Source organism: Leguminivora glycinivorella, chromosome 19 (assembly GCF_023078275.1).
Source record: "Leguminivora glycinivorella isolate SPB_JAAS2020 chromosome 19, LegGlyc_1.1, whole genome shotgun sequence".
Taxonomy (NCBI): domain Eukaryota; kingdom Metazoa; phylum Arthropoda; class Insecta; order Lepidoptera; family Tortricidae; genus Leguminivora; species Leguminivora glycinivorella.
In genome coordinates, this window is record NC_062989.1 from 14,877,039 (window position 1) to 14,903,965 (window position 26,927).

The 26,927-nt window shown below is 40.5% G+C and overlaps 2 protein-coding genes across 15 annotated transcripts in view; one reads left to right on the top strand and one right to left on the bottom strand.

The window, feature by feature from the left end:
- The window catches only part of LOC125236529 (carboxypeptidase D-like), a 92,690-nt gene extending 85,529 nt beyond the window's left edge, over positions 1–7,161 (top strand). For all 9 annotated transcript variants that reach the window (XM_048143357.1, XM_048143359.1, XM_048143360.1 and 6 more), the window contains 3 exons: positions 103–202; positions 4,474–4,611; positions 5,906–7,161. In XM_048143357.1, coding sequence (XP_047999314.1) covers positions 103–202; positions 4,474–4,611; positions 5,906–6,030 — 363 coding nt within the window. In that variant the 3' untranslated portion in view covers positions 6,031–7,161. The remainder of the gene's footprint in view (positions 1–102; positions 203–4,473; positions 4,612–5,905) is intronic.
- A 4,344-nt stretch (positions 7,162–11,505) lies between these two features.
- The window catches only part of LOC125236424 (rhomboid-related protein 2-like), a 58,375-nt gene continuing 42,953 nt past the window's right edge, over positions 11,506–26,927 (bottom strand). For 4 of the 6 annotated variants that reach the window (XM_048143226.1, XM_048143224.1, XM_048143223.1 and 1 more), the window contains 4 exons: positions 26,297–26,501; positions 17,646–17,859; positions 14,859–15,009; positions 11,506–12,353 (listed from right to left, as the gene is read on the bottom strand). In XM_048143226.1, coding sequence (XP_047999183.1) covers positions 12,196–12,353; positions 14,859–15,009; positions 17,646–17,859; positions 26,297–26,501 — 728 coding nt within the window. In that variant the 3' untranslated portion in view covers positions 11,506–12,195. Of the gene's footprint in view, positions 12,354–14,858; positions 15,010–17,645; positions 17,860–26,296; positions 26,541–26,927 lie in introns of all 6 variants that reach the window. The other 2 variants (XM_048143225.1, XM_048143222.1) reach the window with 1 other exon arrangement.

Sequence of the window (26,927 nt, forward strand, 5' to 3'; positions counted from 1 at the left end):
TATATTATTGTTCTCAATGAACATTATCTAATATTAAATTAATATTATAGGACATTCTTACACAGATTTAATGAGTGATAAAATGATAAATATTTTTTTCAGGTGAACAAGAATGAGAATATGACCCCCAAAGTGCTTTTCAAGTTGGAATCAGACGATAAGGTCCTCGGCATGTCTCGCCTGGTGTTCGTCATGGTTGCTGGTAAGAACTGTACACCATATTTGATGATGATGATGTTTGCGGCCTCGCACAATAGCAACCAAAGTATGTAACTGCTTTTAAAACTCACTTTTTAGGGTTCCGTAGTCAACTAGGAACCCTTATAGTTTCGCCATGTCTGTCTGTCCGTCCGTCCGTCCGTCCGTCCGCGGATAATCTCAGTAACCGTTAGCACTAGAAAGCTGAAATTTGGTACCAATATGTACATCAATCACGCCAACAAAGTGAAAAAATAAAAAATGGAAAAAAATGTTTTATTAGGGTGTCCCCTACATGTAAAGTGGGGGCTGATATTTTTTTTCATTCCAACCCCAACGTGTGATATATTGTTGGATAGGTATTTAAAAATGAATAAGGGTTTACTAAGATCGTTTTTTGATAATATTAATATTTTAGGAAATAATTGCTCCTAAAGGAAAAAAAAGTGCGTCCCCCCCCCCCCCCCTCTAACTTTTGAACCATGTGTTTAAAAAATATGAAAAAAATCACAAAAGTAGAACTTTATAAACACTTTCTAGGAAAATTGTTTTGAACTTGATAGGTTCAGTAGTTTTTGAGAAAAATACGGAAAACTACGGAACCCTACACTGAGCGTGGCCCGACACGCTCTTGGCCGGTTTTTTTTCCACTAATAAAACGTAATACTAGTTGGTTAGAAGCGACTGGGCTATTTTAAGTGGTTTCCACTCAGAATCTCGAGCTCTTTCAATCTTAATAGGAAAAAAAGTGTCCCAAGGTTTTTTCCCATTCCGTTACCATTTTTTCATACATTTTGTATACAAGTGTATGGAAGTCGGTAATTTTTTTTTCCTCCCAGGATCGAAAGACCTCGCGATTCTGAGTTTGAATCGCGTAAAAATTACTCATGTTACATAAAAAGTGGGATGGTCAACTTTGAAAAAGGCCCAAACGTATAATAATTGAAGGCATGTTTACAAAAACAACATAACTACACTAGACATGAATTTACAGGAAACGAAAAAAACTAAATGTCTTCTTATATATTAACTATTGGACATAAACGTTGTATACGTTATTTAAGTAAGTGGCCATTAGTTCCGAAACACACGATTACACATCTCAAAGACAATTATTTTTGGAAAAAATATGAAAAATAAGTTCGTCAGTTATGCTGTTTTTGTAAAATTTTGTTAGTTATGTTCTTTTTGATAGAAAATAAAACAAGTTTCTATAGAAATTATGTTTTGTATTCTATCATTTATCTTACTAAACTAGTGGATCTACTTTAATCTTCACATCCGCTGCTGTTGTCATCGTTATCTACCTCCAGAGACGACGATCCTTGACACGTATTATACAAAATTGATTGGTAGAATTGATGGCTCGATGGTTTGACCAAAAACTGCATCAATTTTCTCAAGTCGCCTACTTTGTGAGGATTAAGGGGAAGTGAAGACTCATAAGCACGTTTTAAATTGATGTTCTTGGGCATTTTCTTAATTTTTAAAAATTTTAGCAATATTCTTTAGGGTAAGACTTTTCAACGATTCTGGGGATGAAATGTTATTTCCACTCATTTTTAAGATGTGAAAGAAACTTCTGGATAGGTTACGTGTATCAAACGCGATAGTTTTGTTTCCATTTTTTTACAATCGTACACTTATATGCCAGTTACATAACCTAAAACGTTACGTAAACTAAAAAGAGTTCACAGTTATGTTCTTTTTGTAAAAAACAATGTAGATATGTAGTTTTTGCAAAATGGGTATATTTTTGGGGACTGAGTGTGGACAATTAGGGTCATTTTTGGACACTATCTTTTGCTCTACGTATAGATCCTGCTTAGACGAATGCTATGATACCAAAAACTCAAATCCGCAAAAAATGTTAGTTATGTTGTTTTTGTAAACATGCCTTCAATTAATTTTCACAAATAATTTTATTTTGCCCTATGCGAACTCTCAGTAAGCAGGAGCGATCAAAAAAAGAGACAAAATTAGTGCATGTCTTTGACCACTTATTTTGTCCGTTCATAAACACCTCTTCTTGTCCGTTCATAAACACCTAGAAACTGAGAATGACAACCGTTAGCTAGTTGTAAATTGTTAATCGCGACATCTAGCGGGATATTTGGTAAAGTTTTAAGACGAAAGTGTAGGGACCGAGCGACGCTTTTTTTAAAACTTTTGATTTACTGAATTTTTAATTATTAATATAGGAGTATTTTAAATTTTGTACGACATTTGTTAATGCTCATATTTTAATAATAATAATAAATACTGAGAATAATAAAAACATGCAACGCCTATAGAGTTCAATACCCGGTGATTACTTACCATCAGGCGGTACGTATACTTGTTTAATGATATAAAATTTATTGCTATAATCTCTTAATAATGTCATCATCATCCTCCTTGCGTTATCCCGGCATTTGCCACGACTCACGGGAGCCTGGGGTCCGCTTTGACAACTAATCCCAAGATTTGGCGTAGGCGCTAGTTTTACGAAAGCGACTACCATCTGACCTTCCAACCCGAAGGGTAAACTAGACCTTATTGGAATTATTAGTCCGGTTTCCTCACGATGTTTTCCTTCACCGAAAAGCGACGTGCAAATATCATAGTTTGAATCGCGTAAAAATTACTCATGTTACATAAAAAGTGGATGGTCAACTTTGAAAAAGGCCCAAACGTTTAATTTTCACAAATAATTTTATTTCGCCCTATGCGAACTCTAAGTAAGCAGGAGCGATCAAAAAAGAGACAAACAAGCATACGGCACGTGTCACATGCGTATATTGATTACAATTATGTCGGTAGGAAACCCCTAGAAACTGAGAATGACAACCGTTAGCTAGTTGTAAATGGTTAATCGCGACATCTAGCGGGATATTTGGTAAACTTTTAAGACGAAAGTGTAGGGACCGAGCGACGCCTTTTTTAAAAGCTTTTGATTTGATTTACTGAATTTTTAATTATTAATATAAGAGTTGGTGTATTTTAAATTTTGTACGACATTTGTTAATGCTCATATTTTAATAATAATAACATGCAACACCTATAAAGTTCAATACCCGGTGATTACTCATACGCATGCTTGTTTAATGATATAAAATTTATTTCTATAATCTCTTGTAATAACTAATAACATATTACGATACATACGTACTTTACATGACTGTGGTAGCACAATACACGTGCGAGAAGGTAATTTGCAACTCGCGTCGATCACTTTCTTCGGTCTTAATTTGTCGGCATTCGTTACGAATTTCTTTCCTTTTCGCACTTGTTTTTTTTTTTTTTTTCTAGCCTGCGTTAGTGTCCCACTGCTGGGCAAAGGCCTCCCCTCTCTTCCTCCACTCGACCCTATCACTCGCATTTCCCCACCAGTTGGGATAAAATTTTTCCAGGTCGTCGCACCATCTCCTTTTTGGTCTGCCTGTACCTCTACCTACACCATCTATCGTAGTTTCGCACTTGTATCGATATTATATCGTAGACCTTTCTTTCATCATAGCATAGACCTTTCTTCGATAGACACGAAGAAAACCAAACCAAATTATCAGTACCGCTACTTGACGCTAGATGTCGTCACAAGATCGTGCCATTCGAGACTAGACGAGACGAAATATTCGTCCTTCCTTCGTATCTGACACCCCTTGAGTTGCGGGCGTCCATAGGTTGCGGTGACCGCTTTCCATCAGGCGGGCCGTATACCTGTTTGCCACCGACGTGGTATAAAAAAAAAAAAAAAAAATCTATCGTGAAATACTAATTACTTTATTAACTATGGGAACAAATCAAATTATTTTAACAAATATTTTGATTTTTGTTTTTAAGTAGTCACACTACTATATACATATAAATTAAAAATTGAAATAACATATCATATATTAAAGAAAAAATGACGGATACCACCTTAAGCGCTGGTAGCCTAGCGGTAAGTGCGTGCGACTTTCGATCCGGAGGTCGCGGGTTCGAACCCCGGCTCGCACCAATGAGTTTTTCGGAACTTACGTGCGAAATTTCATTTGATATTTGCCAGTCGCTTTTCGGTGAAGGAAAACACCGTGAGGAAACCGGACTAATTCCAATAAGGTCTAGTTACCCTTCGGGTTGGAAGGTCAGATGGTAGTCGCTTTCGTAAAACTAGTGCCTAGATCTTGGGATTAGTTGTCAAAGCGGACCCCAGGCTCCCATGAGCCGTGGCAAATGCCGGGATAACGCAAGGAGAATGATGATGACATGACATCTTATTTCGATTTTTACTGATAAGTTTGTTCGTGTTTACAGGTGTGGTGGGCGTGGCGCTGGTGACGCTGGCGGCGTGGTGCTTCAGCTGCCGCCGCGCGCGCGACTCGCGCCGCGACTACATGTTCACGCAGCTCGCGAGCGACGAGAAGCGACCGTTCACTGACGACGGGAAATATGGTACGGCCATGATACCTGTAATTAGTATAAATAACCGCAGAATATTATATGTACCTACCGGTGGCGGCTGGTGAACATTTCTGCTAGGCAACACCAAAGCAAAAAGAAACCTACCTTAACTTTAGATACTTTACTAGCAAAGAGGATCGAGTATAATAGAGAGTTACTGTCGAAGTAAAATGTGTAATCACAGTGCATAGACTGCCATCTCTTGACACAGGCTTGAAACTTTTGAACCTCAGTTTGGACGATTTGGTCCATATTCTTAGCTCGATATGTGTTAAAATGTCAAATAGCGCCATCTAGCTGAGCGTACCCCAAAGGCATTTTAACATTTAAAACATATCAAGCTAAGAATATGGGCCAAATTGTCAAAACTGAAGTTCAAAAGTTTTAAGCCTGTGTCAAGAGATGGCAGTCTATGCACTGTGATTACACATTTTACTTCGACAGTAACTCTCTATAATACTCGATCCTCTTTGATAGTACTGAGGTACGTATTTTTCTTAGACTTTATCTGTCTATACGGAGTTATATATGTCTTTGTTTACTAGTAATGAATTTTAGGCAAGCCGGTGGGAATCGGCTTGTATGGACCAGCCGCTGCTGGTACCTACTAACATAAAGTTTTTCATATATAACTTTTTGCCGCCATCACAGTATAATAAAGAGTACTATCGTACGGTATGGCCACTCCCGTTCCCCACTAAAAGTGCCGCCCAGCCCCTCTCGGTTACCTCACAGTTATCGCCTATCAAAAACGCGAACAGTCGACCTGTCATATTTCACTCATACAAGCATAGTACGCGTTCACCTACACGAGCTTAGACTGTGTGCTAGAAACGCGCCTCTTTCATGTATTTGATCGCCAGTGTCCGAGGTGTGCCGCCATTGACTTGATGTAAAGTCAGTGTATTACCATGACTGGATAATATAACAAGGAATTTTTAACACATGACAACCACCACTAGCGCCATCTAGTAAATATTTTCAATTATACTAGGGAACGTTGGAAGAAACACCTTACGATTTCTTGGTATATTTTCGAGGTTAACGCCTTCCCGAAATATATGTTATATGTTTATAAATTGCGAACATTTAGTCTTGTTATCCTATATCTTACAAAAACCCAACACAACAGAAGCCATTATGACCTATCTAGCCAATCTGTAAACCTATCATCTTTTTTGTGTTATTTTATTTAGGGCTAAGGAATCAATAGCAACAAGGCTTGACTGAACTTAAAGTGGTTTTAAGTTTTGTCCGTAATTTAATCATTAACGTTTAATTTCAGAAATAGTGAGCAAGCCCTACTATGACGCAGAAGAGATCCCTCCCTCCGAAACGGACTCCGAAGAAGAGATAGTCCTGCTCAGGAGTGACCGAGACTGGAAGCCCGTCGACAACCTCATCGACTAAGAACATTGTGTTGTGTAGTTAGTGACATCTAGGGACAAGTAGCGGAATTATTAGTACCGCTACTCGACACTAGATGTCCTCTACTCAGAAACTGAAACCCGGAAACAATCTCACCTACTAAGGATAACCCTATTAAAGGCTCCATTTAACATCGTACCATATAAATAACATAAGGACACAATCATGTATTAAGACCCCGTCGAGGACCTCATCGACTAAGGCCTGATTTAGACGGTGTGCGAACTCGCATGCGATTTTAGTTACATTGCCAGCTGTTTAGGTTACATACAATTTTGCACAGCCATCAAATACCGCATTGTAATAAAACTCGTATGCGAGTTCTCGTACCGTCTAAATGTGCCCTAATTATAGTGCCTTGGTAGCAAGAAACAGGGTCAATTTTAAATCGTTAATAACTTAGAGCAATCTCCTAAGTGCTTACTTTATTATAGTCGACATCTAGCGGCAAGTAGCGGATTTATTAGTACCGCTACTCGCCACTAGATGTCGCCACATGATGTCTAACGCTCAATCATATTCAGCTCTTATCGGAACTCTATTGTGAAGTCCTTTTACTTGTAATATTTGTTATAAATTGTTAAGCAAAGATTTAACGTCGTGCCTTTTATATTGAATGATATAATTATTACGAGGCCTTAAGAAAATAGTGCCTTATTAGGAGGAATTGTTGTTGAAATCTCCAAAATATAAGCGGATTTGATGAAAATACTGACTTACCTTTATCAACAGAAAATACGGTACAGCACATCAAATGATGGTATTTTCTATGGAACATACTTTTTTAAGACACCGTGGTCGGTTATTTAGTAGAACTTGTTTAGTAGGATCTACACATTTTAGCAATATTTTACATCGAATAGTACTTGTAATTAACGTAAAATAGTACATTACGATACAAGTGCGTAAAAAAGGAAGTTCGAAACGAGTGGCGTAAGTTTCAAATTGACACGAGTTACGAATTTCTTATTCGCATCTGTATCGTACGACTTTTTTCAGTACAGATGAGGCTCCGATGTTTCGACCTGGCATAATAATAAACCACTATTCGCACTAGTGCGTAAAAAAAGCCACCTGTACTGAAATAGTACATTACGATACAAGTGCGTAAAAAAGGAAGTTCGAAACGAGTGGCGATAAATTAAAACACGACCGAAGGGAGTGTTTTAAATCGACACGAGTTACGAATTTCCTTTTCGCACGTGTATCGTACGACGTTTTTCAGTACAGATGAGCCTCCGAAGTCTCGACCTGGCATATAATGAACCACTTCTCGCACTAGTGCGTAAAAAAAACACCATCTGTACTGAAAATCCTATTATTTGGCTCAAATAAAATAATAAGCCAAGTAAAATAGTAACTAAATCGTAGGTCTACATATTTTACATCCCATGTAATATATGACAATGAATATCAAGTTTAAGATTTCATTTAACTACTGTCGCTTTCTGAACGTAGTATTTGAAAGTCGTCGATAAGCCTGGATAGGCAATGTGAATAATAGTTCAATAATTTTATTTTTAATATAGTTTTACTTCAGTTTTTGACCCTTTGGGCGCCAAGAACACCTAAATGCGTTGTAACAATTCGTACCTAAAGCGCCATATATGGACAAAGTGTAATGGCATGGCGGACGCTGTCAATAGTACACTGTGCAACATGCTGGGGCGTAAGTGTTTTCACATTATCCGATCCGATATCGGTTGTCGCACCGATATCCCATACATTACAGGCGCCATCTTGGATTTTTTCTATTGAAATCCTTCCGACATCCGATGTCGGATCGGATAATGTGAACAAACGGCATACGGCATATAAGTTAAATATGTATTAGATAGAGTATACATAGTTCAATCGCGATGGCTTGATGATTTTGCAATATTCTTACGCCCCGAGTTACAATCTTTTTCACCACACTTGTGAAAACAAAATGTGTATAAAAATTTAAAGCTAATAAATTGAGATTTTTTTTAACTCACGTGTTTTGTAACGAAGTGTGATGAAAAGTAACCTTCACATTTTCTAGGTTAATATATGATTTAAAGTGGTAAAAAGGTTAAACCCATCTTAATATGTATATAAAAGATCTCTATTTATTTCCATTACTGTCTCAGTATTAAGACTAATAAGATTTAAAATTTTATTAATTTTTGATGATTAATTTTTATTTATAACTAAATCGGTATTTTATTTATAAAAAAAGTTTTATTATCGATTGTATTTCTTATTCTACTTATTATAAAATTTACTTTCATTCCAAATTGAATGCATTTTATATTGAAAACCAACATGATTTTATATTATTATTATGCGAATTTATGTAATGATATTAATATTTACAAGTTTTTAGACTATTCTGTCGTTTCGCCTTAATACTTTCTATTGATACCTATACATTCTATTGTGCATTTATTTTAACAAGTTTAGCGAAAAATATTGTTCCTAAATTAAGTATATTGTTTATAATATTATAAATTTGTATAATTTTGTTATAACGAAGAAATCAAAATAGCTTAATAGATGCATGATAATATTGATACCTATCAGAAGTTGATATTTTAATGTGCCTTAAATAAATGAGTCAAATTATAATATTTCGAAAATATTTTGATTAACCTTCCATTTACATCAAATGTTTATTATTTAAAAAGATTATTTTTGTGTATACCTTTCCATAAATGTCATACATGCTTGATTGATTTCAACAGTTTTACTTTATGACTAAGTGAATATAATTATTACGAATTTACTAAAGAATCTCAAACTTTTAAATTATTTTGTACAAAACTAAAAACAAAATGTTATGATAGTGAATTTGGCATGGTATAATGACTAATGAAATGATAATAGTATTTTAAATATATTTTTGGTGCTCTATACATACATATATCTAAAGTTATATGAAGTATATTGTAATTAATCATAAGTTTTATTGTAGAAATATAATGATTAAATCGTGATCAAAATTGTTGTTTTATTCAACTTCTTCACTTTAAGGCAACAAATGGGATGGGATGTGTATTAGGTATGAAAAACAAATTATAAATAGAAATGGCATTTATTTTAAAATATTTTGTATCACAACTTACAATTGTGCATGTTTCACATATTATATAACATACAGGAACTTAAAAATACACTTTATACTTATATTTACAAAACATTATTATAATCCTATTTATAAAATAAAATAAATTTATCATTTTCTAAGTGTCTTGGTCATGATCGAATACTTGACTAAAAATAAAACTGTTTTTACTTTGCCAAATTCGGCGGGTAATTTTTTTTAATCATAATTCCACGATACTTAGATTTAGAATTAAAAATATCGCTATATTTTTGACTGATAAAATTGTTCGCGTTAGCCCATAAAACAGATATTTTGTTTGATGATGATGAAAAACAAATACTCAAGTTTGATTTTGCATTTGTGCTTTTAATTCCATTGCTTATACTCGTAAAGGATAAAATACTTATAATCAAGATATGACACTGAAAACAGCTTCAAATAAACGAATTAACTCACTAACCACTCAAACTCAAATCTAACTCAAAATAAAAGCCCACTTTGTGTAAGTTCTCTTAATATAATACAATTAAAACAATAAAATAGCAGAAGTCTGATACTACTAAAAAGTATGGCAAGTTGTGCGAGCAATGTCAATTATGAACAAATTTGTTCTACTACAGGAAAAACCTGCTAACATAATAGTACAAACATTAAAAAAAAATCATTGGAGGCTTGGCCATCAGAGTTAAGCTCGAATTTTGACTAAAATTAAAATTGGGCGGAGTACATAAAATATTCGTAAAATCTATTCAACATTTAATACTTACTAGGTTCTAATGATATTATTCATCTTTATATTTTATATTAGACGCAAGACATTGAGCATATAAGGAACAATAACAAACGTACAAAATGCAATAGAAAAAGTTCAAATAAATAAGGCACTTATTTTCGTAAGAAATCATTCTGTCTCGATATAACCTTTACTTTCTAGCAAACTATTAAAGCTTTTTTCTTCAGACGACAGGGGACTGTTTTTCATACAAAAGTTATCCTATTTTGGTCTCTGGTTATTGACATCATTGAAAATATGAATACTTCCCGTTTCGCCGGATTCCTGTTTTGCCGGATTCTTGTTTTGTCGGATTCTTATTTCGCCACGTTTTTTTGATAAAGAAATACTATAGAAATATCGCGGCTTTACCTATCTATTAAATAAAATGCAGACACTTCGTTACATTAATAAAAAATATCTTTGCGACCGAGCTTCGCTCGGTTCTATTTTATTATATCATGTCTTTAGATAAAAAAAAAACCGGCCAAGAGCGTGTCGGGCCACGCTCAGTGTAGGTTTCCTTTACCTAGGTGATTTTATTGTATATTAATATTTCAGACGAAACAAGAATCTGACTAAACAAGAATCCGACGAAACAAGAATCCGGCAAAACAGGAATCCGGCGAATCGGGAAGTATTCGAAAATATTTTTACACAAATTGATGTATTTTAATACGCACGTTAGATATTTTTCAGTTTTTGATTATTAAGTGTAACGAAATACTGATTTTGCTCCTAATTCTTATAATAATTGAAAATTTCAAAAAATCTAACCTTAACATGCATATGCATATCTGGTATAAATATTTTTCATAATGTCCAGGAAAAGAGACTACATTTGTATTGTATGGAGAATCTATAGTCCCCTATCTTCTATGAAATATGAAGGACAATCACATATTGTCTTTCTTAACCACCTTTATGTCGATTGACATTTAAATATAAAAAAGCTACTTAAAATTAAGCCATTTGAAATACCTATAAATAATCAACGACACTTCGCGATTCTATTCCTATAAAATACTAAGTAGGTAATCTTAAACCAAAATATACACTTAGAAGTTTAAGGGCCAGTTGCACCAACCACATTTGACAGACACATCATCGTCACGCAGTAGATGTCTATGGAGCTTCCCACACAATACAATTTAACGAACGCTTTAACGGTGACAGTCGGTTTGATGTAACCGGCCCTTAGAATGACAGTTACTTATCATTCTTATAAGGCAATTATGAACACGTAAAGCTTCATATTTTCTAAAGATAATTTAGAAGGCAACATTAAAGTATACATATCACTTTTTAACGCACTTATTGTGTTTCAGGTTAATCCAAGGAAATGAAATAGTGATATGATAATGTTGAAGGCAATATTACGTAGACAATAGTTAATTTGCCCATCCAAGGTTCGACAGAACTTAAAATAAAATCGTTGCTATATTAGGATAGATTTCAAAATTGGTCCTGCAGGGTTAGCACATGATTGCCGCGAGAGTATGTCGCCGCGAGATAGGCTACCCGTCCTTATGTCATTAATACAGTTAGAAGAAGACGTGTCATCTATCTCGCGGCGACATACTCTCGCGGCAATCATGTGCTAGGCCTACTGTTGTTTAGAGTTCACATAAAAAAATCATACGCTTACTTAAAATACTAGTAAGACACAATCAGTCGTATGAATCAAATATTGACAAATCGCCGTACCTATACAGCCAGACTATTTCTTTTCATCGATATTCCTTGACAAAATTCATTTCCATATTTTTGACATTTCGCCAAGATCAACCAAATTATACTTATGGCAGACTTTTGATCGCCTAAGTTGTCAATGGCTACATCCCAATAATTATCAACTTCGTGCATTCCGAAGTTCATGATACTGTTCGTTCAAAGGTAAGATGATTTTCTCGGATAGGAATATTATGAATGTTCGGGCATTTTCAGAATTTGGGACACCCCGATTAGCGTAAGTTGTTAACAAAAATGAACTGTCAGTTTAGTGACGACAATTAAGCATAAAATCTGTCTAAAAAAAATACTTTTTACATTCTGAATGTAATTAACACAAAAGCAATATTTTTATAGAAATTTCATGTTTAATTATCGTCACAAAACCAACAGTGAGTTAATTCTTACGCTAATTGGGGGGTCCCAAATTCAGCTACGTAAGTACACACAGCTAAGTAGGTATGTACAAATTGTCTTAGGCTATAGGTAGTTTTGGACAATCAATCTTTGTTTTTTTTTCAATCTCTTGGACAACAATATCAAGATTATGGCTATGACTTTACATTTGTAGGTCCTATAGCTTGCTCTCAGGGAAGTGGTCCACCCAGAAGACGTTAGCCAAGATGCCGGCAATCATGAGGGAGCAGTAGATGATGACGGCCGCCCACCAGAGACGCTTCTCCCATTTACGCTTCTCCAGGTTACGGAGAACGCCAATGCCGACTAGGAGACCTAGTAAAAAGAGGGTATTTTGTTACACATTGTAAATAAACTATAGTACAACGTGGGACGTGGGACAGAAGTTGAATATTGCTAACAAGAGTAAGTAAAATCGCAACAGTTTGCCGGAGCGATTTAAAGACTCGAGTTTGCAATATTCTTACTCCCTGAGTTACACACAATGTTTTTCATCATACTTGCAATATAAAAAATATGTAAAAAGATAAAAAAAGTTTAACACCGTACTAGTAATTTCATAACTCCCTAGGTAGAACGATTTTTCCATAACTCCTGCTTCGCCTGCATATACATTTAGTGTGAGAATGTGAGGAAAAGACTATAAATGGGGCCGTATAGAACTATTTACGGTACAGTATGTTCCTGATATTAAATTCCCTGACCGTACCTATTGACTTTAGGTATACCATATGCGCGATTTCACCTACCTAACGTGTCAGGAATTATGGTGGGTACTCAAGGTGGTAGTAATAAGTCAGTTAAGTAGGAAGACGAGAAGCTGGAAGGTCTTGAACTGTACTTCTGTCCATTTCTAGATCTGTCAAGCCGGCTTAGCACGAAGCAAAGAGGATCGAGTATTATAGAGAGTTACTGTCAAAGTAAAATGTGTAATCACAGATAGATAGACTGCCATCTCTCGACACAGGCTTAAGCCATTTGGACCTCAGTTTTGACAATTTGGCCCATATTCTTAGCTTGATATGTGTTAAAATGTCAAACACCAAATGGGCCCTACGGAAGATCAGCACTGGCTACATGGCTAGCATCATGCTGAGTTGGGTCCATTTCGTGATGAACACTTTTATGTCATTTTGTTCTTTGCCATTTTATGTTTGATGTCTGTACATGTCCGTACATGTTATGTGATCGTCATGAATAAATGTCTTTTATCTTTATCTTTAAACATTAATATTAGCACCACCTAGCCGAGCGTACCCCAAAGGTACCATCTAGGCCACCGTGCCTTTTTCTTATGGTTCTGGGGTACGTTTTTTTCTTAGACTTTATCTGTCTATACGGAGTTACGATCAAAACACAGTCTTGCTCTGTCGCGCCACTTTAGAAGAGGGATAGGGAGAGCTGGGTACGAAGCGTAAACAAGTGTAACATAGGTACACTTTTATTCGCAAAATCAGTAGGTACATCTGTATAAAAAAAACATAAAAAGAAGTTAAGGGTGCTTTAAAGAAAAAACGTCAAAAGAATGTAAAATTTATAGTTTTAGTCGGTGAAATACTATACTTTCCCTTATCCAATAGATTTATTTAATTCAAGTTACAGTTAGAACATCTTATTATCTTGATTTTTACAAGACTGGATTTTTGAAAACTGAGTTAGACTAAATTAATTATGAATTTTTCTCTAATGCACGTATAGAAAAACTCACGTATAGAGCTGAATTAGTCGATCTTATTTGTAAAATTTGGACAATTTTGAATACTAAAACAGGTAAAATTATAATTCGTATATCCTGTAGTACAATCTTCTCAGACTACATTTTTATTATAAGGTTTTGAAAAAGAGTAAACGAGGCTAAGACGAATTCAATTTTTTTCAGAAATTACCTAAAATTAAGTGACAATTTCTTTGAAAATCTACATCACATCGAAGTAATTTTTGTACTTAATTAATCTGCAACGTTTACTTAAATTGCTGTTATGCCGTTAAATTGCTATTATTTATATCTGGCAATTTTTTGAAAACGAGCCTTCACCGTTACAATTATATACCACTTTTGGACATTTTCTCATATTTTGTTAGACCAAGTAGAAAAAGTCGTATAATGTGATATATATTTGTAAACTACTCGCAACGCAAAGCCCTTTAATTTGATACCACACACGGTATGATCAAGCGCTCGGTTGCGATTTCACTGTTTTTCACACGAAAGCCCTCTTAAACTACTAAACTTAAACTAACACAGAGTAAATATATGTACATAAAAAGTATTTACAAATAAAATACAGGAGCGAGCTCGGCGCCGGATGGTAGGGTGCCCAGAAGGCTGGTAGCATTACCGAGCTGGATCGCGATATTCGCGATGCTTATTCGCTGCGCAAGAAATGAACCAGCCCTCTGGTCACCCGTAGCATCAATGAGACGCTTCGCCAGCTCCCTGAAAACAGAGTGTGCTCCGGGTCCCCGGCCGTGCCGGTCAAACGGCTCAAACATGCAATGCAACTGCCATCTGACCTTCCAATCCGAAGGGTAACTAGACCTTATTGGAATTAGTCCGGTTTCCTCACGATGTTTTCCTTCACCGAAAAGCGACTGGCAAATATCAAATGACATTTCGCACTTAAGTGAAAAACTTATTGGTGCGAGCACCAGATCAACCAATATATCAAGAGACGGGAGGTGGGACGGTGCCAGTGTCCACATATGTGGCGTCCCAGACTAAGGGCCGTCCCACCTTCCAGGGAACGAGGGTCAATCTATGCCCTATAATATAACTGTATGTGTGTGTGCGTGTGTATGTTATATATCTGTGGTACGTACCAGCGACCGCGCCCGCTAGATGCGCCACGTATCCAATATTAGTGATGCCCGCACCCCAGTAGCGGTCGTACACCGCTGTGCCGATGTCGACAGCTGCTAATAGTAGGAAGACTAGCAGTTGAATGATCGCGAACTCCATCTCTGCCCAGTTCTGAAATTTTGAATAAAAAGGGCGTTTAATGAGGCACGCCGGTTGGTTGCAAATATATAGAAAAGTATGATATTAGCTACCATGATGATAGTAGCTATACACCGTGTTTCACTTAACACTAAAAACCTGAAAACCGTTTGTTCAGAATCGAGAGTAGAATCGATTGAGCTATATCTTGATGGGGGTAATATTTTTATTTAAATTAGTATGATTAGTTATTTTTTACGCGCCTATTCTATTGTATTCGTAATACAACATTGTGTATATCGCATTGCTAGAGGTTGTTTACCTTTTTCAGTATTTGGGAGTATTAATACTGGCTGGTTACTTGGACGATTATTTTTTCCGCTACAAGTTTGACGTTGTTTGTCAGTTTAATCTTAATGTTTATCATAAGTCATAACAAATTAAACTCGTACGTAATTACAACCTTGTCATTTTGAATATTGGATTTAAATTTGCTTACTGCAATTACCTGTCCAATCTGAAGTTGACTGTGACAAAGCTTTAAAGCGTGCTTTAAAGTGTTTTACAGTGACATCTTAGCTGTCTATTGGTAAACCTTATGTCGTTGCAGTAACGTACACAAATAAATAGTTTTATGGTTTATGATGGTAGTTAGCAATTATTTTATTGAGTGTAGAGCTAAAAGTCAAGTAGAGCTGTTCAGAAAATTAAAAATTCAATTTAAAAAAAAAGTAACCATCAGATTAAAAGATGAATACTCTAGATGAGTTTAAAAAAATAAAAATCAGTTGGGGTGTCTGAGGTTTTTAGTGATACCGGAAACACGTTGTATACGCCGCTATAAGTGCGTAAACTCCTGAAGCTCCAGCTAATAAGGGTCCCCCCACATCTAGCGTCTCGCGAGCGTCGCGTCGGGCCAACTGTATGGGCAAAGCCTGACGCCGCGTCGACGCGACGTCTTTTTCCATACAGTTGGCCCGACGCGACGCTCGCGAGACGCTAGATGTGGGGGGACCCTAAATGCACCCTCGGGTCCGTGAGACTATAGTAGCTAATAAGCCGGCTGCTATACCAGCTAAGTTGACTATTGTGACACTCTGCCAGTGGCGGACTATTTCTAGAAAAACATACAATACACCGTCCATGACATTAGTAGCCAAGTTGGTATACTAGTGTGACTCTACCAGCGGTGAACCATTTCTATAAGAACATAATAGCTAAGTTTCTTACTAACTATGAACCCTTGCCTGTGTGGTGACGGGTTAAGAATTTCACCACCCCCTTTCTTCCCGTGGGTGTCGTAGAAGGCGACTATGGGATATGGGTTAAATTGTGGTGTAGGCGAGAGGCTGGCAACCTGTCACTGCAATGCCACAGTTTCGTTTTCTTTTAACCCCTTATTTGCCAAGAGTGGCCCTGAAGCTTTAGTAGTTTCATGTGCTCTGCCTACCCCTTTATGGGATACAGGCGTGATTGTATGTATGCATGTATGTATTTAACCATGAATAAGAAACGTATTGTTGTTACTGCTAGTAAAAATGTATCAAGAAAGACCATGATAATAGTAGCTATATGCGCTGCAATCAGCGCATAAACAATTGAGACTACAGCTAGATGCATTCGTGGGTCCGTGAGACTAGTAGCCAAGTTGGTATACTAGTGTGACTCTCTACCAGCGGTGAACCATTTCTATAAGAACATACTAGTACAGTTTCATACTAACCATTATAATAGTAGCTATATGCGCCGCTATAAGCGCATACACTCCTCCTGACGCCCCGGCTAGATGTACTCTAGGGTCCGTGAGACTTGTAGCTAAAGACCCGGCTGCTACTCCAGCTAAGTATACTAGTGTGACTCTCTACCAGCGGTGAACCATACTAGTACAGTTCCATACTAACCATTATAATAGTAGCTATATGCGCCGCTATAAGCGCATACACTCCTCCTGACGCCCCAGCTAGATGTACTCTTGGGTCCGTGAGACTTGTAGCTAAAGACCCGGCTGCTACTCCAGCTAGGTAGACTAGGGTGACCCTCCACCATGGGTGGACTATCTCTAGAAGAACATACTAGCTATGTTTCATACTAACCATTATAATAGTAGCTATATGCGCCGCTATAAGCGCATACACTCCTCCTGACGCCCCGGCTAGATGTACTCTTGGATCCGTGAGACTTGTAGCTAAAGACCCGGCTGCTACTCCAGCTAGGTAGACTAGGGTGACCCTCCACCATCGGTGGACTATCTCTAGAAGAACATACTAGCTAAGTTTCATACTAACCATTATAATAGTAGCTATATGCGCCGCTATAAGCGCATACACTCCTCCTGACGCCCCGGCTAGATGTACTCTTGGATCCGTGAGACTTGTAGCTAAAGACCCGGCTGCTACTCCAGCTAGGTAGACTAGGGTGACCCTCCACCATCGGTGGACTATCTCTAGAAGAACATACTAGCTATGTTTCATACTAACCATTATAATAGTAGCTATATGCGCCGCTATAAGCGCATACACTCCTCCTGACGCCCCGGCTAGATGTACTCTTGGGTCCGTGAGAGTTGTAGCTAAAGACCCGGCTGCTACTCCAGCTAGGTAGACTAGGGTGACCCTCCACCATCGGTGGACTATCTCTAGAAGAACATACTAGCTATGTTTCATACTAACCATTATAATAGTAGCTATATGCGCCGCTATAAGCGCATACACTCCTCCTGACGCCCCGGCTAGATGTACTCTTGGGTCCGTGAGACTTGTAGCTAAAGACCCGGCTGCTACTCCAGCTAAGTAGACTAGGGTGACCCTCCACCATCGGTGGACCATTTCGAGCGGAACGCCGAGGAAGAGCTGAACTAGCAGGTTGACTAGAAGGTGGACGACGCTGGAATATAAATTGATATTGTTAGACAAATATACTTATGTAGCTGTAGTAATCAGTGCCATCTTTTGACACAGGGTTAAAACTTTTAGAACGTCTAATTCAAGGACGGATCCAGCTCAATGTGTGTCCAATCCAGGCCCCAGGGGTCACGTGGACATTTTGTATAGGCAATCTAAAGAGGGTCATAACCTGGCAGGCAAGCATGGTAGCGCCACAGTATAATAAAGAGTACTATCGTACAGTATGGCCACTCCCGCTCCCCGTTGAAAGTGACGCCCACCCCCCCTCGGTTACCTCACAGTCACCGCATGTCAAAAACGCGAACAGTCGACCTGTCAAATCTCACTCATACAAGCAAAGTACGCGTTCACCTACAAGAGCTTAGAATGTGTGCTAGGAACGCGCCTCTTTCATATATTTTGATCGCCAGTGTCCGAGATGTGGTAGCACGATAAATGATAAAACATCATGCCGGTATCGAAGTTACAAATAGTGCAATAGGGACGGCCTGATGTTTTATCATTTATCGAGCGACCATGTTTGTCTGCCTGGATCTGCGTGTAGTCTGATTCGTCCATATTATTTAACTGATATGTGTTAAAATGTTACATGGTCAATGAATGTGGTCCACATTAGGCGAAGCTAGACGTACAGTAAATACTTTAATCTATCAATGTGACAAATCGTCACTACTTTTAAAAAATCTCGTATCTTACGCTGTTCCTCAAAGTTAAAACGCAGTAAGTCTATATGCATTCCATACATACTTACTACAATTTTCTTTTCATTGGAGACGAAGATACAAGTTTTTTTTAAAAGTTGTGACGAAATACAATCAATTACGATTTCAGATTCTGTTCATATGCGATCGGTCAATATAATTACTAGACTTTTTGATTACTAGATTCTGATAAATATCAGTTAATCACAATATTTGTTGTGGTACTCGTACGTCTATATTAGCCTTAGTTCATCTAGATGAGTTGTCCGAATTAGGTATTTACAATACCTACCTAAAATCACTCTTAGCTGACCAACGGTGAACTTAATATATTCGCAACAAGGTTTCATTCACCATATTCGCAATTCTAAACGAGTCATGGAATCGCATCATTTGCCATGTTACAAGAGGCTAAATTTTAGATTTTTGGCGGATTGTTAAATAGCAAATAAGCAATTGTAACTAACCATTTTTTCCATTATTATAATATGATGTTGAGTTCTACATGTATCCACTGAACACGCCTACCATATATAACCGGTGGACACTCTATTTAATAATGCAAACATTGTAAAACATGGAAAAAATGGACCAGTTACATTTGCCCCCCAGTCGAGATTTGCCCCGCTGTACATTAGTAGTAATCTCAACGCTTGGGAACTCAGATATTGGGAGTTGGGAGGCAATAAATAAATACTCCATTGTTGAAATAAAGCTGGTGCTATTCAAACCCAGGAGTCCCAGGACTATTGGTTTCCAAGGTCAAAAGAAATTGACGTTCACGATGGCATTGGTGACATGTCGTTTTCATAATCGTCTAACAATCTACAAACCTAATAAGACAGTTATTTCAATTGATAATTAAAATGAAATGTAAAATTATCTGAAAAGGTCAGTAAACCTATAAACCCCAGTTCTGGGGAATTCCGAATATTAACAATGCGACACCATTCCTTTAGTCGGACATTTTCCAATACGGTGCCGAGGACCACAGGCGCGGGGAATCCCCAAGTAGTTAGTATATAATTTTGAGTCATAATGACAGTGACAGTGATATTTTTTATAAACCACTAAAGCGTTTTTATAGGATTAAAAAAAAATTAAATATAAAGACAGTTTTAAATATTTATCAAATTCAGAGTTAATATAAAAATTTTACCTTCCAATAAAATTTGTATTATTTTGCCTGGTATATCCGAGGTCTTTATAGAGAGAGTACGTCGTAGACGTCGCATCGGACCGATAGATGGCGCCATCGTTCGTTGTAAGTCGCTCCGGCGTCTCACCGCCGCGATGTTGGTAGTCCCGTTTTTCCCCACCTGCAACACAAGGCCCCCCGCGCCCCGACTCGCCACCAGCCACCCTCATTGTTGAGGAGAAGTGCCGACGGTATATTAAGCCTACCAGGAAGGCATCACTCAGACCTCGGATATACCAGGCAAAATAATACAAATTTTATTGGAAGGTAAAATTTTTATATTATTTGTGCCGTTTGTATATCCGAGGTCTTTATAGAGACCTGTTTATTATCTCCTGGTGGCGAGTCAGCTGGCGCGCAAGCCTTTGGTAGCCCTATTGGCATATCATAGAAGAATAAGTGAATCAGTTGAACCGATTTGACAGATGTATCAGTCGAAATAGCCTTCGATCCGCGAATATCTCGGTGCCAGAAACGCATAAAGAGATTTTCGTGATGACGTTTAGCTTTAGTCAGCGAATAGTTAGAGAAATGACATTATTATACATCGCAGATCAAAACCAAAAAAAAAAAGATGTAGGCGAGGCTGACTTGAACAAGATACAAAAACCTTAGATACACTATTATTATTAACAGACACGTTATTTTATCAGGTTATAAACCCAATTTCAGACACAAAGTGTGTAAAATTAACTGTAAAAGTAGTGTAACTATCTGTACTGTAGCAGGGTAACGTAATTGATACTGCTTTTGTCAACCCTTCGTAAAAATTATCTAAATCAATATTAGCTTTGATATGATTATTTAAAGTCCAACGTCTTACGTCCATATCAAACACAGAAAAAGGTCATCACTCACGTGCCCAAGGGCTATTTGTTACAATACTGGTATTTTCGATCAGACTATTTCGCGTCAAGCGAGCGCGGTTGCAAGCGAGACTCCTGAACTCTGAACTCTTTTTAGTGAGGGCATTTGAGGATACCGATCGCTCGGTAAGACTAGCCTAGAAGATGAAAAGTACGAGCGCTGTCGATTGCTACTACACTGGACGGAGGTATCAGTCGATTTCTTTAAGTCAGTCATTGACTCTTAGGGTAATCCATTACCTAATCCAAAACCCGATGCGACGGATTTCTACTTCGTGCAATGAAGGTCGACAGAGTAGACTGAGAGGTGGAGACGTCAGTGTCGCATCGCTGGTGATTGCTGAACACGTCGTGGTAGCAGGTCAAGGGGTGAATTTAACACCGCCACACATGCGCGCTTTAAGAGCGTAGGCGGAGCGCAATAATGGCGGTGCACTGCACTAACGCTGGCGTTGCGCCCAGTGGGCGCTAGCGGGAACGAACGAGCGCTGATAGCGAGCGCAACGCGCGCGGGACGCGAGCGGAATGCACGCGCATTCAGCGCGCTGATAGCGAAGCGGAATGCGCTTTATGTGTGGCGGAGGCTTAATACGTACCGTTGTACGGCGTAATGCAGGGCTCTCGCAGACGAAGAGGTACGATGACGGGCGAAGCAGAAGAAGGCGAGGTCACCGAAGGTCACTTACTTGGCTCCCAGGGGGTGCATACTGACCTCGTACGACAGTCTGTTGGAGTCAGCAGTTACTGTCGTAGTTACTCGTAACAGAAGAGATGTAGTCCTGCCATCGTACAGCATAACATAACATACAACTGAACTGTGCATAGCATATAGTGCTATGCGAACCTTAAGCCGGCTGCATGTCACTTCAGTCGCCAGCGCCACCGCCTGTTGAAGATTATTCTCCATCGGAAGAGCTTTACTTCGTACAATGTTCCGATTATTGAAGGTCTTATCGGGCTGCAGATGCAAGCAAAACAGGGGCGATTGGCCTACAGCTATCGGCAGCTGTACGAGGTAATGCTGGAAACTGCAGCGGTGCAACCTTCCTCTGTAGACCACGAAAGTTGTGAAATTTATGAAATCAGGTTCTACGATCGAATCAAGCACTATATTAATTGAGTATAGTCGAGCCAGATGATAACTACTGAAGTACTCCTGAGTTCCTGGCCCCTTTCGCTTTGAGCTGGAATCTGAAGTTCACTAAGGCGAAGCAGGTTTATTTTTCCCAATTTGTTTATTAGAGGCTCGGCGAATAAGTTAATCTCTCGAATGGACAGGGGGCGCCACAAGCCTCCGGGAAATCGTCGTGTACTTGGAACCCCCGCGGCCAGATTGCCGATCGGTTTTGGTGTCCGCCCGGTAAACAGACGCACGCTCAGGATGCAGGACGCTGGCTCGAATTCAGATCTGGACATTCTGAAAGGGATTTTTTTTTTTAATTCCGCAAACCTTTACGATGTCTTTGACCTACACAATGAGCGATGTACAGGAATCACAGGGTCTTCTCGCGAGGCGCCTCTCCGATTAGATAGCTCGCGAACATCGTCAGGACACCCTCGCAGCAGTGCGGCTCCTCGTCCGGTTATTGACGTCTTACCTCGTTCAACTATGGGTCTCCAAACCACGTTAGGACGTAGCATCTTAAGAATTTATCTGTTCTCACTTCGGCGACGGAGGAGTCCTTGGTCAAAATAGAGTGTAAATACAGTCGTACTTCACGGGAACTGGAAAGAGAAGAGTGGATACCATAGTGTACGGGATGTCAGCTGATAGCGGCGCCCGGCGTCACATTGGAGGGTAGTATCAGCCTGGTCAGCAACAGAGTCTGCAACGATACCGTAGCAGACGGAGCCTGGATAGTCGTGGTCGTGGCACCATTGTAGGGGAAGACAGTGTTCGCGGTGAGCGTGACATCTTAGGCGCGACGGGCGTTATCAGCGTGGCGGCTAGCAGCACCAAGGGCCCACATCAGCAATCTTACCAGCTTGTCACTGCAGCAGACGCTGTTATGTTCGGCGGTGAGATTGAGACGGCCGTCGTCAGCTCGAAAGGCGTCTCGATGCCCTGTCGCGTCGCGCAGTATCGTGCTCGGTGGCCCTCTCGAGGTCGCCGCCGTCAGCGCGGGAGGCACCGGCGCCAGCGTGGCAGTCAGCTACATCGGTGAACAGCATCAACAGAGTTCGCGGCGTCGTCACGGCAAACGCGGCAGGAAAATTAGCGACGCCTTCGCGGCAGCCGCAGTATTGCGCTCGGTGGCGCGATGAAGGTCGCCGCGTCTGCAATCTTACCTCGTGCGATCGAGGCGACATCAAGGCGCCAGCATGAGCGTGTCGGCCGACGACACCGGTGGAAAACTTCAAGTAGCTTGCGGCGTTGTCACGGCAGACGCAGCAGAAGGATTGCGACGCCTGTGCAGCGGTTAACAGTATTACGCTCCGCGTCACCACTGAGGCGCCAGCATAAGCGTGGCGGCCAGCAATACTGGTGGACAGCTTCGGCAGGGTCGCGTCTCGCGTCGTTGTCACGGCATATGAACGCTCTACATCACCATCGAGGCGCCAGCATAAGCGTGGCGGCCAGCGATACTGGTGGACAGCTTCAGCAGGATCGCGGCGTTGTCACGGCAGATGAGCTCGCTGCATCACCATCGAGGCGCCAGCATAAGCGTGGCGGCCAGCGATACTGGTGGACAGCTACAGCAGGTGGACAGTCAGCAGGATCGCGGCGTTGTCACGGCAGACGAACGCTCTGCATCACCATCGAGGCGCCAGCATAAGCGTGGCGGCCAGCGATATTGGTGGACAGCTTCAGCAGGCTCGCGGCGTTGTCAAGGCAGACGCACGCTCTGCATCACCATCGAGGCGCCAGCATAAGCGTGGCGGCCAGCGATATTGGTGGACAGCTTCAGCAGGCTCGCGGCGTTGTCAAGGCAGACGCACGCTCTGCATCACCATCGAGGCGCCAGCATAAGCGTGGCGGCCAGCGATACTGGTGGACAGCTTCAGCAGGATCGCGGCGTTGTCACGGCAGACGAACGCTCTGCATCACCATCGAGGCGCCAGCATAAGCGTGGCGGCCAGCGATATTGGTGGACAGCTTCAGCAGGATCGCGGCGTTGTCAAGGCAGACGAACGCTCTGCATCACCATCGAGGCGCCAGCATAAGCGTGGCGGCCAGCGATACTGGTGGACAGCTTCAGCAGGATCGCGGCGTTGTCACGGCAGACGAACGCTCTGCATCACCATCGAGGCGCCAGCATAAGCGTGGCGGCCAGCGATACTGGTGGACAGCTTCAGCAGGATCGCGGCGTTGTCACGGCAGACGAACGCTCTGCATCACCATCGAGGCGCCAGCATAAGCGTGGCGGCCAGCGATACTGGTGGACAGCTTCAGCAGGCTCGCGGCGTTGTGGCGGGGGCAGAAGGTGGCCGCGCTGGTAGCCTGCGTATTGACGACTGATCACTAACGGCACGGCGCTCGCGTCGGGGCAGCAGCAGACATACTTACGGCGTCGCACGCGACGCCTATGCGGCGGCCACAACGTTGTTCGGCGGCACCGCAGAGATGGCCATCGTTAACGAGGAGGCAACTTCTACGCAACCTCGGCGGCGCCGACGCGGCGGACAACACTGCCGCGGTCAGCGGCGCTATCGCAGCGCTACAGTAAGTTTCGGCGCCGACACGTGGCTTGGGGCCTCCGCACCGAATCGGAAACCGAACATATTCTTTCTAAAATAATATGAATCTGCTCACCCATTCGTCGGAGAAATTCAAACCTCCTTGAAGCGCGGTATTCCTCCACCGCGCCCGCCGCCGCCGCCGCCGCAGCCCGCAGGTCGCGCAGCCCGCGGTCGCGAAGCACGTGGTCCCCGGAGCACGTGGTCCCCGGCGGAGCAACTTACCTACGTTACCGCTTATATTCTCGCGCGAAACTTTTAATACGCGGATAACACTTCCTACTTTAGTCTCGGAAATGCGAATAGTTTAAAAAGAAAACTGATTAACGGTAACGATTTTTGCAGCATGGAACTTTCTTACAAAAAGTGGGTAGAATCATAAAGCACCGCTCGTTCATTTCTATAGTGAGAACCCCGAAAGACGAATAATGATCGCTAGCGAGGCATAATATATCTCATTATTCAAGACGAACGAGCGCAAATTAAAAGGGAAGAAAGAATTGACGGATGAAATTGAAAAATTTCATAATTCCGAAACGTTATAAGCCACTTTTTAAATAAAAACACGAATAACTCTGGTTTGACCAGAAATAACAAGGAAATAGAAACTAAAAGATTAATTTCGAGACACCATGCTGTAAAAATGTTCGAACGGAATACGCGACAACCGGTCACTTCGGCGTTCGACGAAACAATGTGGGTGGCTGGTGGCGAGTCGGGGCGCGGGGGGCCTTGTGTTGCAGGTGGGGAAAAACGGGACTACCAACATCGCGGCGGTGAGACGCCGGAGCGACTTACAACGAACGATGGCGCCATCTATCGGTCCGATGCGACGTCTACGACGTACTCTCTCTATAAAGACCTCGGATATACAAACGGCACAAATAATATAAACAGAGTTTACTCTCTATTAAACAGACAGACAGACAGATGGACAGTCGCACCATAAGGGTTCCTTTTGTACCTCCTTGGTACGGAACCCTAAAAACCAAAACATATCAACTCCATATGGACGATTTCCACTTTAAAGCGATATCTTCAACACGATTTCAAAAGTTCCACAACACATAGTGCTGTGGCACTCCCATGGCACGCTGCCATTGTAACATAACATTAATGAGTATGCTTTGCCTTTAGTGTAGAAAGAAAGATACTCACCCGACATGGACAAACATATACGTAATGAACCGCCACGCTTCATGCCTCTTGTGTGGGTTGTATATAAATATCTTCGCCAACGGCCCCACAGCTGTGGTACTTCCATGGGCAGCGTCCAGCGTCATAACCAAACATGACTCCACCAGCGATATTAGTATCTTGAGTAATAAGCTTTGTCTTTAGTTTAGAAAGAAAGATACTCACCCGACATGGACAAACATATACGTAATGAACCGCCACGCTTCATGCCTCTTGTGTGGGTTGTATATAAATATCTTCGCCAACGGCCCCACAGCTGTGGTACTTCCATGGGCAGCGTCCAGCGTCATAACCAAACATGACTCCACCAGCGATATTAGTATCTTGAGTAATAAGCTTTGTCTTTAGTTTAGAAAGAAAGATACTCACCCGACATGGACAAACATATACGTAATGAACCGCCACGCTTCATGCCTCTTGTGTGGGTTGTATATAAATATCTTCGCCAACGGCCCCACAGCTGTGGTACTTCCATGGGCAGCGTCCAGCGTCATAACCAAACATGACTCCACCAGCGATATTAGTATCTTGAGTAATAAGCTTTGTCTTTAGTTTAGAAAGAAAGATACTCACCCGACATGGACAAACATATACGTAATGAACCGCCACGCTTCATGCCTCTTGTGTGGGTTGTATATAAATATCTTCGCCAACGGCCCCACAGCTGTGGTACTTCCATGGGCAGCGTCCAGCGTCATAACCAAACATGACTCCACCAGCGATATTAGTATCTTGAGTAATAAGCTTTGTCTTTAGTTTAGAAAGAAAGATACTCACCCGACATGGACAAACATATACGTAATGAACCGCCACGCTTCATGCCTCTTGTGTGGGTTGTATATAAATATCTTCGCCAACGGCCCCACAGCTGTGGTACTTCCATGGGCAGCGTCATAGCAGAACATGACGATTTCCACCACCGAGATCAGGATCATGCAGATGGCGGGCGGCCAGCAGGAGTATTCTTCCTCGTAGGTTCCGTCTGAGTAAGTGAAGATGGTCTTGCTATGGGTTGAGACGACTACAGTTGGTAGGAAAGGTTAGGCGGGTGGGGGGTTAGTTGAGGATTTTTGACGCGGATTTTGTTTTACGGCGCGGCGTATAAGTAGACAGTATAATAGTTTTTTTTTAAGTAAAATTTTCAGAAAATATATATATTTTTAGATTTAGTTTTGACAAGTTGTAGTTACGTTTTTGATTTTTTAGCAAGTGGTTGAATAAAATGCAAGTGATTTTAAGTATTAGAATATCGTAAGAGTCATTGTCATTAAAGATTATATTGTGTAGGATTCATTTAAGTGCAAACGTAAAGCGTTCCGTGAAATTAGTTTCATTTTTTAATAGAAAAATATGTATTTAAATAAGATATAGTTTGATATTTTCACAAATAATACAAGAAATAACCGTG